Source organism: Sphaeramia orbicularis, chromosome 18 (assembly GCF_902148855.1).
Source record: "Sphaeramia orbicularis chromosome 18, fSphaOr1.1, whole genome shotgun sequence".
Taxonomy (NCBI): Eukaryota; Metazoa; Chordata; class Actinopteri; order Kurtiformes; family Apogonidae; genus Sphaeramia; species Sphaeramia orbicularis.
Window position 1 is genome coordinate 43,469,042 of NC_043974.1, and position 15,000 is coordinate 43,484,041.

Here is a 15,000-nt window from a genome sequence, read left to right on the forward strand (position 1 = left end):
GATGTTTTTCAAAAAACTCCCGACAGTAGCAACAGTATAAAATTAGCTACTGTTAGCTTAGAAATGTAGTTAAATAAATTGTAAAATAAAGGTACAAAACTGTAAGCTATTAGTCTGTAATAGTACCGTTAGCTTTGAAATGGGGTTAGCTAAGAACAAACTAAAAAGTGCATAATACTACTGTTAGCCAAACTGGAGCTAGCTAAAATCAGAAACTGTAAATTAAAAGTAGGAAACTGTAAAAACTATTGTTAAGTAAGAAAATAAAAGTAAGAGCACTAAGAAGATACTTATTTAAAAGTAAAAGTTGTGCATCTAAAAGTATGTAAACTAAAACATGGTACTTGTGTGGTTACAAGTGTAGCTTATTCCATTTCCATATTTTGTCTGTATTTATGTTAACAGTAAGTTAACATTTCTACAGTATGTATATGTTTTAAATGAAGGCTGCAGTTGTGATGCTAACTACCCTACAGAGTTCACTAACTTCACATTTGCACATATGGAAGTCTTACATATTAAGCCTTTAAACTGTAGGAAAAATACAGTGAAACAAACAGGTTAATCTGACTAACTATGGTTAGCTTAGAAGTGAGGTTAGCTAATGTCAACAAAAAGCCAACTCCAACACAAAGTTTACATCTTCTGTATTGATCAGTTATTATCATTTTGATCTCTTAACACACTTAGTTTACTATTGTTGATAAGCTAACTCTCTTCCTAAGCTAATGGAAGCTAATGTTGTACAGTGTCGGAGCTGTTAAAGAACCTGGGAGTGAACATGGTCCTCTACATGGAATATCTGTCATCAGTTATCATGGATGTAAGTCGATCAGACTCATTAGTTTAGACATGGAGTTAATTAACAGATGCACATAATGAAAACTAATGCAAATGTTGCACATTAAACCTCGCTGATTTTACTGGATGTTTGTTTTTTTTCTAGATGTTTGTTTCTATTGGATGTTTTGATTTTATTAGATGTCTTATTTATTGTTATTCATCATTATAATTTGTGGCACTGAAGAGGGTGCGCTCTACCCAGTTTTGTTGTATAGCCATTGTACAATCAAGGTTATTATCGTTAACGAAAACTAGTGAATGACGAAAACTGGAATTGAAAAAACATTTTCGTTAACTGAAATAAATAAAACTATAATTAAAGGAAAAAAACATAACTAACTGAAACTGTATGTGTGTTTACAAAACTAACTAAAACGTCTAAAAATTATGGATAAAATTCCCTTAGTTTTCGTCTTTGTTAATGTCGGATTGATTTGAAACAGATTTATTTCGCTCTAGCAATTTTATCTAGTGCCCCATACGACACTTTACAGTCCGTCACTTGTGGTTTCCAGTCGTCTCTGGTCCCCACTCTACCTGGAAACATGGAGACTAAAGTTGGGAGAAAACAGCAGTCCTGTCTGGGATTTATTTGAATATGACGGTGAAGATATGAAAAAATAAAACTAAACTAAAACCAAGCATTTAGAGGAAAACGAAAACTAATAAAAACTAGCAAACCTGCTCTAAAACTAATTAAAAGTAACTGAATTAGAGAAAAAAAAGTCAAAACTAAATAAAACTAAACGATGATGAAAATTCAAACTATATAACCTTGGGTACAAGGACAATAAAGTTATTCTATTCTATTCTATTCTATTCTATTCTATTCTAAAGTGTGCTGGCCTCTGTCATTGTTTAACTGTTGTTTTTAATCCATTTTACGGTTTCAGTTTGTTATATTTTACTGTTGTACATGTTGAAGGTTTACATTTATCCACTGTTTGTAAATGCATCATATTCTATAAGATCAGTACACATGTGTAGAACCACATTATCTCTGAAAGTGAACCTCTCATGATCTGAGAAAAAAGAGCTTTTTCAGTTTAGTAAAGGAGAATAAAGTGTGTGGTTCTCTGTAACTCTGCGCTGGACACCTGCGTGGTGTTGTTCACGCTGTCAGACTCTATATTTACTGCAGGCTTTTAACCTGAACATTAGGTAACAATTACCACGAAAGCAACAAAAGATATGAGCTTAACCTGGACCGAGGTGAACGGCGCCACCGGTCTGGACGTTTACGCAGCTGCAGTACCCGCAGTGTCAGTGCAGGGGGCGCTGTGACCTTTGACCCTGTCTGGACAACACACATATCCTATTAGACCTGTCTATGTGATCGTACAGACATGATGTGAGGACAAATGGACTTAATGAGTCTCAGTTTGGATTTAATACCTCACTAGTATTCATCGCTGTCACTATATTGGACGTTTTTGTGAGTAAATATGTAAATATTACATGTAGTAATAAATAAATGAGTAAATTTTGCTAATTCCAGGTCAAAACATCAAGGAAAATGTTCAGAAATTCACATTTCTTAATAAGGGTGAAATTAAAATTAAAATCATTGTCAAATTCTTCAGATGTTATTCAAATTTACTTCAGATCTGTCACAAAGAAGTTCCCAAACAAAAAAAAAACTCCCAAAAATTGCTATAAATACCTTATATAGGTGTTGTTTTTCAGAATTAAACCAAAATAAATTCAGATTTCCCTCAGTGTGTTGATAATTAGAATATTTTAATTATCATCTGTTCAGTAGTAAGTGTCATTTGTCAATTATGTTGTATTACTTGCACTGAATTTAATAACATCTGTTGCAAAATTCACATAATGGATTATAATAAATTAATGCAATGACCGGAGACCGTATTATATATTTATTACAGAAACATCAAGGTTTTAGAGATTAAGTATAATTAAATATATGCACATAACAATATTTCACAAAAAGCAGCACAGTCGATTGGAAAACAAAGAATAACTGTGAAATATGTCAAATTAATTTTTTTGCTTTTTTCTGCTGAATTTAAAAAAAAATGTGACCACTGTGTTAATTAAACTTACGCAAACTTGGTCAATTACACTTAAAATTATGTCTATCTGAAACAAATGTGGATATTTGGCTTTAATATCATTAGTTTTTTCTACATATTGTATTCTAGTGTTTTAACTTAGCTGAAAAAGTCACTTATTTCTACAGTTTCTCCTGTTTTGATATAATAACCTTTGAATTTACTCTGAGCTTTATTGAACGTCTACATGATCAATGAATTAAATATAGGAAACACATGATTTACACTGAAAAATACAAAATACAGAGGATGATATTAGAATAAATGGTGATAAATTAAAGATATATTAGAGAAAAATTCAGTTGTAAGTCGACACAAACCAGTTCCAGGTCTTTAAGGTTAATAAAACTAATATTACAGCTACTTTTGTTTTAGTATTAGTTTTTGTTAACTTCTCTGAAAATAAAAGTGATTAAATAAAACATTAATGAGATAAATGATTTTTTTATTATAGAAACTGAGTCATGAAAAATGTGCAGACATAAAGGATGTTTCTGAATAAGTTGTATCCAATCATACAGATGACATTACATCTGGAAATGTCAGCAAACACAGTTATTACTGTAAACTGTAACACAAACAATTATGTACAATTATATTTAACATCCTAAACATTCATTCAGCTACAGATGGGACAGTTTCTCATTCCCTGGTTGGCGTTGTTCCCTGGTCAGTGTAGTTTCCTGGTCGGTGTCATTCCCTGGTTGGCGTTGTTCCCTGGTCAGTGTAGTTTCCTGGTCAGTTTCGTTCCCTGGTCGTGTAGTTCCCGTTGGTCAGTGTCATTCTCTGGTTGGCGTTGTTCCCTGGTCAGTGTCATTCTCTGGTTGGCGTTGTTCCCTGGTCAGTGTAGTTCCTGGTCAGTTTCGTTCCCTGGTCGGTGTAGTTCCCTGGTCAGTGTCATTCTCTGGTTGGCGTTGTTCCCTGGTCAGTGTCATTCTCTGGTTGGCGTTGTTCCCTGGTCGGTGTAGTTCCCTGGTCAGTGTAGTTCCTGGTCGTGTCATTCCCTGGTTGGTGTTGTTCCCTGGTCAGTGTAGTTTCCTGGTCAGTTTCGTTCCCTGGTCGGTGTAGTTCCCGTTGGTCAGTGTCATTCTCTGGTTGGCGTTGTTCCCTGGTCGGTGTATTTCCTGTCAGTCTCCGTTCACAGTCCTCCATCGTCCTCCTGTAACCAGACACAGGTCACATGATCAGGAACTGATGATTGACAGGTGTGTTAACGGCACAGAGGGTCACTCTGGACTGGGATGTTTTCACCCAGGTGATAAATCTGAGTTTGACCTTTAACCTTGTGTGTTGAAAATGACATGATCAGCCACCACAGTCTGACCCCAAAGTCAAAGGTCATCATGTTGACTTTCCCTTCAAACGCCGTCTATCATTATGGGATGTTTTAGGCAGAAAGTCAACATTTGTGTCTGAAATCTGTGGTTTTCACTCATTCACTCTATAAAAAATGAGCAGAAAACAGGTTTCAGACGCTCGTCAGTTTGAATTGAACTGGTTTATATTTATTATAAATAATCTACTTCAGATTAAATGTGTTAAATCTCACACTTTAATCAGATGAATGTAAAACTAATGACTAAAGTGTTGGTTATCTGATGTCTTGCATGTATATGATAGTGTCATTACTTCTGTATAAGGTTTTTTTTTGTCATTTTGATGATTATTTTCCACATTTTGTAATTATTTTTATTAATTTTTTTCATTCTCTTTATTTTGTTCATTATTTTAAGCATTTTTGTTCATTTTGGGTTTTGGGTTTTCACACTGACCTCCTTGCTGTCTCGACAGTCTCCGCAGATGCATCCGATGCATCCGTTGATCACCTGGATGCCACAGAGGACCAGCTGGAGGAGGCCCATGGACAGCAGGATGGAGAACAGGACCACATGCCACATGACCACGTTCTCTGGGTAAGCACATTCAGTCCACAGGTCCTGGTTGACCAGGTAACTGCTGTTCCCACTGAAGGAAAACAACAACAGTTAGAACACATTTAACACAGGAACATTATGTCTAAAGCAGGACCAGGCCATGAATGAAGGTCAAATAAAGGATTCATTTAGCACCTGATACAAAAGTAGAGCTACTTAACCCTTTAACCCCTGACGTGTCTGTGGTGAGTGTTCTGAAAGTAGGATTTATTTTAGGTATTCATATTACAGTCTGGTTTCGACCAACTCGATATGTAAAGCATCATGAGATAACTTTTGTTATGATTCGGTGCTATATAAATAAATTTGATTGATTTGATTGATACAATTCAACCGTTAGCTCAATAGGAGAAATTTCCAAACGTGCAGATAGAGTGCGTATTCTATCACCACATTTGGAAATTTTTCCTAATATGACATAATGTAAAATAACATATATATATAATGTAGCATAAAAAAAAGATAATGTAATGCAGCATAAAATCACGTACTGTTACATGTAACATGACATAACATAATGTATCAGAGTATAACGTAATGCAATGTAACATAATATGACTTAATGTAATGTAGCATAATGTAATATAATGCAGCATTAAAAAAGGATGATTTGATATAACATAATATCACATATGTTTACGTAACGTAACCCGATATAACATAATGTATCAGTGAACATAATGTAATGTAACATAATCTAATGTAGTGTAATGCAATATGATGTATTGTAATATGATGTAATGTAACATACATACTGTAACATGACGTAACGTAACATATTAGTGTGACATAACTACCGTAAACACAACTAAACACAGTCTGCAGTAGCATAACATAAAAAAAAACAAGCCTGTAGTATATAACATAAAGTAACTTAATTAACTGAGTTTTGACAGGACCTTGACAGCTGGTTTAAACTGGAGGAATTCCACCATCATTAGCACACACACACACACACACACACACACACACACACACACATGATGAGTGTGTTGTAACATTAATATTATGTACTCTATGCACTGCACAGTCATGTAGCCTAGAGCGCCGGTGTGTTTGTCTGAATCTGAAAATATAATATCATTAAAAAACAGTCCATAATATCATACACAGGCCCAACGTGTAGATACTTCAAATACCAAAACTATAAATACACTGTGATGTGTTTAAACCGAAAATTATGGTCATTTTTATGGATTTGAAGCACCTTTTTTTAAAAAGTTATAACCAAGAAATAAATGTGATTCTTTGGTTCCATACATTAGGACTTTAATACCCATTAAAATGACCCACAATGACGTCTTAAATTAGATGTTTTTTCCTCTAATGAATTAAAAATCCTTAAATGACACATTTTTTCTTCCATTCTTTAATTTCTCCTGGAACACACTGTTCTGTTAGATAAAAATAATAACCCCTACATATAAAAACAGGAATAGAAAAAGGGAAGCTGAACTTTTCTGCAGGAAGAGTGATGTGAAAGTGAATATCCATCCCATAAACAGTTGTTTCTATAATAATTCTTCACACACCCACCACAGCTTCATGTTCATGTAAATCATATTATTTTTATTGTATATGTTCCTCAAAGGTGTCAGTTTTTGTAAAACTATAAATAATGTGGGTTTTTTCTTTACAGGGTTTGATTTTTCCATCTGAGGCCCCATCCTGCCCCCTGGTGGCTTCTGTAGAGTTTTGTACTTTTATTTTAATCATGAGCTGAACCCTCCCTGTTGACACAAATGAAGGAGGTGAAGATAACAGATACCTAAAGGTCAAAGGTCAAACCCTATGTGGAGTGGTTTATGTCAGTGAAACACTCACGTTCCCAGGTTCTCGAAGGGGTATTCCCATTTCCCATCACTCAGCCGACACTTGGGCCCGATGGCGAGGGCGGCCGAGGCCACGCTGGTGCAGTAGATGGCACCGATGACACCGAAGGCCGACGAGAACACGGAGTTTAGCATCTGATGGACAACAAACAAGTCAGCGTGTCCACAGTGGAGTCAGGTTTACTGCAGTTTTACACTTACACCCCCCCCCCCCAACTTTATTGAAAATATATGTGAATACAAAACACTGAGAAATTTTGAACAAACATCAAGATGTCCCAAGGAAAAATCATCCAAACAAATAAATTAACATAATGCAAAGTTTACAACACAAAGAAAAAGACATAATAATAATAATACCTTAAAATATAAATATCTAACAAAATACATAAAAATACATACATCAGAGAGTAAATTCAGTCTATTTTGAACAATACTATATAATTGTCAGAGTGCTTGTGCTTTTCTTGTTAAAGATAAATTCCAGTAATTTAATATATTTTTCAAATTCATCATAAAAACTTTAAAATTTGGGCATGTTTTGGCATATGTACTTTTGTATATGTGAAATTTTCCAAATAAAATGATCAGTCACTTCCACTCTTTACACTCATGTAAACATGTAGTTTCTACGTCACCAAAACCAGCTCCTTACTTCCATTTTCATGCATTTAAGAGGAATTCATTTTATTTTTCTTTCACATCAGGACTGACTTTAATGTAAAATAAATCAATAACAAATAAAACACAGTCCTTTAGTGAAACTATCAGTGACTACAAACAAGAACTGTAAGTAAAAGAGCCAACGAACAGAAATGACTCAAACACATGATGTAACGAAACCAAAACTCACCTCGCTTTATGATATAAGATTATTATGTTCATTTGGATTTAATGTTGATGAATGATTGTAACATTTTGAAATGACATCAAAGATGATAATTATGTCAAAAAAAAGTAACAAAATGAAAATAACATAAAAGATATAAGAAGCTAAAAACAATGTAAAAAATGTAACAAGATAACTTTTTTAAAATTGTAACAATAAAAACAATATAAAGCAATGTAACAAGATAAAAAAAAATTAAGTAAAAAATTGTACCATAAAAACAACATAAAATGTAACACCATAAAAACTGTAAAAAAAAAAAAAAAAAAAAAAAAAAATATAAATAATATATATATATATATATATATATATATATATATATATATATCATATGAAAATGATATAAAAGATATAACAAGGAAAAAACAACAAAAAATGTAACAAAATAATATTTTTTAAAAAATGTAACAAGGTAAAAACAATGTAAAGAAAATGTAACAAGATAAAATAAAGTAAAATATTTAACAACATAAAATACCATAAAAAATGTAACAACGTAAAAACAATATAAAAAATGGAGCTATATGAAAATGATATAAACGATATAACAAGATAAAAGCAATGTAAAATGTAACAAGATAAAAAACAATGTAAAGAAAATGTAACAAGGTGAAAAAATGTAACAGATAAAACAACATAAAAACAGTGTAAAAGAAATGTAGCAATATGAAAACAAAGTAAAAGATGTAATGTGATGAAAAGTTATACAAAAAAACACCATAAATCCACAGAAACATGTAACATCTGTTTCTTTTTGTACTTTGATGACATATCAGAGCCTGTACTTTTTTCACTAACTGCAGTAAAGTTAAATCGTGTATTGGAGTACTACATACAGTGAGTACTTGTACTGCCTCTGGTTACATTAGTACTGAGGTATTCATCTCAAATGGGTCAGTGGTACTGTTTGGGTTTGGTTTTACTGTGATTAAAGGTCATTCATGTTGTATGACCTTTGACCTCACACTCAGACAGTCACACTTGTCAGTTAATAATAATAATAATAATAATGATATTCCTGAATAAATACATACAAATATTTAAGTGTCGTTGGATGTAGTTTACACAAGGAATACTCTAACTTATAAACTAAACTTAAAATGAATGAATACTTTTATAGAATTAAACTAAAACTAAACTGAAACCCAAACCACAATGAAAGACTCCATAATATATGAACATTTCAGATGTATAATAACTGACCTAAGGTTGGAAATACCTGTGAATACTCATGATCTGTCAAAAATCCAACCCACTCCGACGCCCTGATAAAACAAACCTACGTTTACTCAACGGACACATTTATAGTCATTTATTGTCAATAAATCAAGTACTAAAACAAGTACTGTCTGTATTTACTGAGGAAGTATCCAGTACCAGTAAAAGTACGACACAGTCAGTGAAAGTCCAACAAAGAAAAGGACAGAAGTACAACACCTACATGTACTTAAAGTATTTACTGAAATATTCTAGTCCCTTTGACTGATATATTAGTTTATATGATGACTGTTTAGTTTAGTTTGGCTTAATTACATTTGGCTTTCAGTTTAGTTTAGTTTAGTTTAGTTTAGTTAAGCTTAGTTTGATGTAATTTAGATTTCTTTTTAGTAATGTAGCTTTTCTATGTTTAATTTAGTTTGGCTTAATTACATTTGGCTTTCAGTTTATTGTAATTTAGTGTAGTTTAGTTTAATTTACTTTAGTTTATTTTACTTTAGCTAGGTTTAATTTACTTTAGTTTAATTACAGTTGGCTTTCACTTTATTGTAATTTACTTTAGTTTAGTTTAATTTACTTTAGATTAATTACATTTGGCTTTCAGTTTATTGTAATTTAGTGTAGTTTAACTTACTTTAGTTTAATTTACTTTAGTTTAGTTTAATTACAGTTGGCTTTCAGTTTATTGTAATTTAGTGTAGTTTAATTTAATTTACTTTAGTTTAGTTTCATTTAGTTTAGTTTAATTACATTTGGCTTACAGTTTATTGTTGTCTTGCTTCATGTAGTTTAGTTTATTTTTTTAGTTAGCTTATAGTTTGGCTTAAATTTAAACCCAGTTTTATAACCAGAGATAAACACAGATCACATGAAGTGAATCAACTCTAATTTCTTTTAGTGTAGGTTCATTAACCTTAGTTTGGCTTAATTTAGATTATATATTAACTCATCTTCTCGATGTTTAGCTTAGCTTTGTCACTTTAGGCTCAGTTCAGTTTATTTTAGTTTCCGTTTTAGTTTAGTTTTTTAGTCATTTTAACTTGCTTCCACAGTTGAACTTAATTTAATTATTTTTCCACATTTCAGTTACTCTTATCTTAACTTACCCTAGTGTGGCGTAGTTAATTATTTCTACACAAAAACACATTTATCATCCAGTTATAAAGTGTTTCAATAATAGATCATCTATATATCAATAAATTAATATTTAACATGATGTTCTAGTTGATGATAACTCTCTTCGTGTTGACAATGTGATCACAAGTCAAAATGACTCTTTTCATTTGTTGATTTGTGAACTTAAAAAGTTTCAAATGTTAAATGTAGAGAAAAAATTAATTTGGAAGTCACCACAAAATGATGATTAATACAATGTTTGCATTGGTTCAGTCCATTAATTATTTGTTAAAAGGTGTTTGTGTTGATTGTCATACAGCAAAAAATATTTCATGATTAATCTAAATTCATGCTTTTTTATGTTCATTTATTCATTATTATTTTATTGGAAAAGTCACCATTTCTTCAGTTTTCTCTTTTTTGATAAAATAACCTTTGATTTTACTCTGAACTTTAATGAACGTCTACATGTTCTGTGAATTGAAGACGGGAAAGTACATGATTTACACTAAAAAAAAGCTAAATGCAGAGGTTAATACGTTTATATGGTGAAAAATCATGTGAGAAGATTCAATTTAGAGAAAAATTCATTTGAAAAATAGAAAAAAAAAAACCCTTCCAATGTTAAACTATAATAACATTAGTGTGTAGGTAATGTGGGATGGCTTCTATAATAACTATTGTAAATGTAAATTTCTCAGATGACTTTGCTTACCCGCAACGGTTGCCACAGCAACCAGTCCCACAGCAACCCTTGCCCCCGGCTCTGATAGCAGAACAACTAGGACAGAGCATCTGAAAAGAGAAAATAAGAAAAAGGTGTTTGTGCTGAACATGTTTGGTGTGTTCAGGGTTCCAAACCACACAGGCGTCGTTTCTCCTCAACACCTTTAACATCACATACGTCTGCGTTTATGACTGTTCGCATTGTTCTCATCAGAGTCGGTCCAAACTCTTATCTCTTACTCAAATATTTGTGGGTTTGACTCCGGACAGACACAGTCAGGAATGAAAAAGGATCAGAGTTCCTCGTCACAGCCCGAACATTAAAGACAATAAAGTAATAAAGAGTTTCCAGTCGACTCAAAGGTCTGATCAGATTAAATATTATGGGATGTTTTTATCGCCGTCAGCCTTCAAATGTCACTGGAACATTAGTGTAATTGTTCCTTTGACTTAATGAGGAAGTGTTTTCATCTGAAATCTGACAAAGTGTCTGTAGGTTTGAACCCAAAAATCCCAGATAGAAACAGGAGGAAGTACCTGAAGTTTAATTGAAGTCACGTTAGCGTCACAACAGAGTAAAACTAACCAGCGACAGGTAAAGTCACACATAGAAAATAAAATAACATCATCTGCAATTATTAAAACATACCCAAAGGAAAATAACATGTACTTGAACCTATTTCCATGTGTTCCCTTTTATAATAAGAATTCACAGTAAGAACATGTTAATTAACATTAGGAAATGAAGTAATGAGCATTAAACCATATTATTCACTCATGTTAATGACATGTTTAAACAGTAACATAATGTATTAATTAACTTTAATCACCATTAACACCATCAGTAAATCACTCCGGCTTACTAGAATTAACAAGAGACACCAGTTAACTAACTGTTAATTAACTGTTAGTTAATGCTTATGTTTATTGATTGTGAGTTTAATAACATACAATAATCATAATAATGAATGAGTTACATTAATTATATTTGCATTTATAAGCATTAACTAATGGTTAATTAACAGTTAACTATGTGTTAATAACATGCTTGGGCATAAAAAATGTATATGTTAGTTAATTAACTGTTAATTAATGCTTACTACAGCATTAACAATGTTTATTAATGTGAATAATACATAAACACCTTAATTAACATGAATATTATTAAGAAATAATCACCTGAAGCATGAGTTAACAAACATTTAGCATTTACCTGACGATAATTAATGTAAGTAAATACCTTAGTTAACATGTGAGGAGTACGCAAGTCAATAGACATGTTTGTTAACTGTTAATTAACTGTTATTTAATGCTTATTACTCTATTAACTGATGTTACAAATGAGATTTTACTCATGTTTCTTAATGCTGCATGAACTTTAAGCAATTTTAAAATGTTTTTTACAATTCTGTTATGTTATTTTGTCATGTAATGATCACTTACTATCAAAATAAAATAAATAAATGTCTTATAATATTGCAGGAATTTAATTATTACAGATGTATTAGTGTAGTAAACTTGTAGTTTGTTCAAGTGGAGCTGATTTAATGTACTTTATACACTGAATGTTGTGTATATTAATCTGTAGAACTGCAGATGAAACACTTATAAAAGGTAATATTTATTTTATTGTTGTATTATTATCATATTTACAGTTTAAGACACAGGTGGCCCGGGGGCCAAATCCGGCCCACCAAAGGGTTCAATCCGGCCCCTGGGATGAATTTGTGAAAATTCAAAAATTACATTGAATATATTAACAATCAAGGATGTTAAAATCATTTTAGGTCAATTCAATCTAAAAATGATCAGACCAGTAAAATGCTATCATAATAACCTATAAATTATGAAAACTGCAAATTTTTCACTTTACTCTACTGTAAAAAACAAAGTTACATTACACAAGAATATTTACATTTACAGACTAGCCTTTTATTACAAAAATGTGAATAACCTGAAATGTCTTAAGAGAAGTATGTGGAATTTTAATAACATTCTGCCTGTTATTTCATGTCTTGTGTATTTGTAGATCCACTGTGATCTCTAAGTTGTGATGCACATGTATAAATGATAAACTAAGGTGAAATATTGTTAACATTGCACTTATTTTTATTAAGAATTTTCAGGTTTTTCATATTTGTTCATGTTATGTTCAAGTACCATTCGTAGATGTAAACATTTTCATTACGGAATTTTACTTTTTGACTCCAAAGTTCTTATCCTATTATTTGTATTATTTTTTTGGTCCAGCCCACTTCCTGTCGTATCAGGCTGGATGTGACCTCTGAACTAACATGGCTTTGACACCCCTGGTTTAAGAGGTTGGAAAGATCTGTGGAGTGCACATTAAGATCTCAGTCAATGTGAATGAAAGAAAAGTGACAAAATGAAAGTGAATTCAATAAAATACATCATATGATGTGTCCAGTCAAAGTGGATACTTACGAAGAGGCCCCCCCCGATGAGCCCCCCCATGAGCCAGACCTGCAGAGACACATGGTCAGTGTCCAGGCCGGTGACGCCGTTGGGGAAGAACAGCAGCAGGTTGGAGATCATACAGACGAAGGCGGAGGGCAGCAGGATCAGACCCACCAGACGGGCACATTTCCCCGTACAACACATGTTCAGTCCGCCTTAATAATGTTCAGTCCGCCTTAACACTGGACACCTCTATTAACACTGGACAGTGCACCTTAACACTGGACACCTGTCTCACCACTGGTCAGTCCACCTTTATACTGGTCAGTCCACCTTAAAACTGGACACCTGTCTCAGCACTGGTCAGTCCGCCTTAACTCCCTCTCCCTCCAGCTGGTCGTCCTGGTCCCACTGAGGCTGAAATGAAGCTGTGGTTGAAACAGACTGAACTGAAGCGTGGCTGCAGAGTAAACACACCCCTGACGTGAACAAAGGCCACCGTCTGGAATCTGACTTCAGACCAGTATCTGTCCACGTGGGCGTCGCTCTGGACCCAGCAGCGAAACCAACGAAGAAGACCTGATCTGAACATGGGATCAATACACACACATTCAGTTAAACCAGTGTTTGTCAAACTGTGGGGTGGGCCACACCTGCCAGGGGGTCACTGAATCACTCCTGGGTTATGTTTTTTTTTTTTAAATCCCCGGTCTGTCACTGGAAATAAATTCACTTCATATCTGTACAATTCTTTGGAAAAACTTGACAGATCTGTATTTTAAACACTAATGAGAATTTTACACCATTTTAAAAACTATTTTAAAGTAGAAATAGAACATATAGATCTAAAGAAGAAACTACTAAAATACTAAATCTTAGAAGCTACTGGTTGATTCATTGTCTATTAGTGTTTTCTTGTTTTATAATATTGTTGATTTGAATAATCTACCGTCAGTCGACCTCTGACATGTTTAACTAACATCAGTTCATTTTTTTCTACAGTGAAAAGGCTGAAGAGTGACTTAAACTGTCAGGATTAAACACCTGCTGATGTTTCTTCTCTCTATAGACCACAGGTGTTTTCTCAGACTGCAGTGGAAGCTCAGCTTCCCCTAAAATTCCTCAAATTAAATGGTTAAATATGTACTGTTGTGTTGACATTTCATTGACTCCAAATGTGTTAGAACATGTTCATCTCACAGACGAGTTTGTTCAGAATCAGCTTTATCACAAATCAACGGACGCGATGTTGTTCACTTCTCCTCCATTCCCGTGTCTCTGTTTTCTCCTCCATCTCTGCTCAGTGCATTTGTCCGTAGACGCTCAGCGTCCATGCACTTCAATGGTTCTGAGTGGAACTGGTTTTTTCATTACCTCTAAACTGGACGGTCATTGGATAAATGCCACGATGTTGTCCCGCCCCCTGGATGCTCAGCGTCTCTGGGGGTGAATGGAGCTGTGGGCGGAGCTTGGCTGGACTGGACGCTGAGCTTCCACGTGCTGATTGGAGGATCAGTCAAAGGCTGAATCCCGTTTGACTGACAGCTGTTTTCAGATCTGCTCCTTCTCTGACACAGTTCAGTTTAAAACTGTCACACATTCTGCTGTGAAATCACAGAAACCAAATGACTTGTTCATTTCTTGCACTGTAAATAAAACACACTCATTGGACTTCCTTGTTTCAATTTAACATAATTTCAACATTTTCTTGTTTCAGTTCCATAATTTAATCATTTCTTGTTCAAGTTTAATATCGTTAACTGTTGTCACTAGTGGCAACAGTTGGAGCTCCATGTGCAGGAGTAGAAAGGAGCTTCTGTAGTTTAAAAAGGCTGAAGTCTGACACCCACAACACACTGGGCCAAGGCCGTCTAAGCAGCCCAGCTCTGCTGGACATTCAGAGGACACTGGTCCAGTCCCTGGAAAAGACGCCTACTGGTACGATAAGG

General features: G+C 33.7%; 1 protein-coding gene across 1 annotated transcript; it reads right to left on the minus strand.

The window, feature by feature from the left end:
• Positions 1-4,056: 4,056 nt before the first annotated feature.
• Positions 4,057-13,255, minus strand: LOC115438372 (transmembrane 4 L6 family member 5-like). Its single transcript, XM_030161948.1, has 6 exons — positions 13,079-13,255; positions 10,623-10,702; positions 7,538-7,541; positions 6,677-6,819; positions 4,691-4,883; positions 4,057-4,074 (listed from the first exon to the last, which is right to left on the minus strand). The coding sequence occupies exons 1-6, from the start codon at positions 13,253-13,255 to the stop codon at positions 4,057-4,059; spliced, it is 615 nt and encodes a 204-aa protein (XP_030017808.1).
• Positions 13,256-15,000: the final 1,745 nt, after the last annotated feature.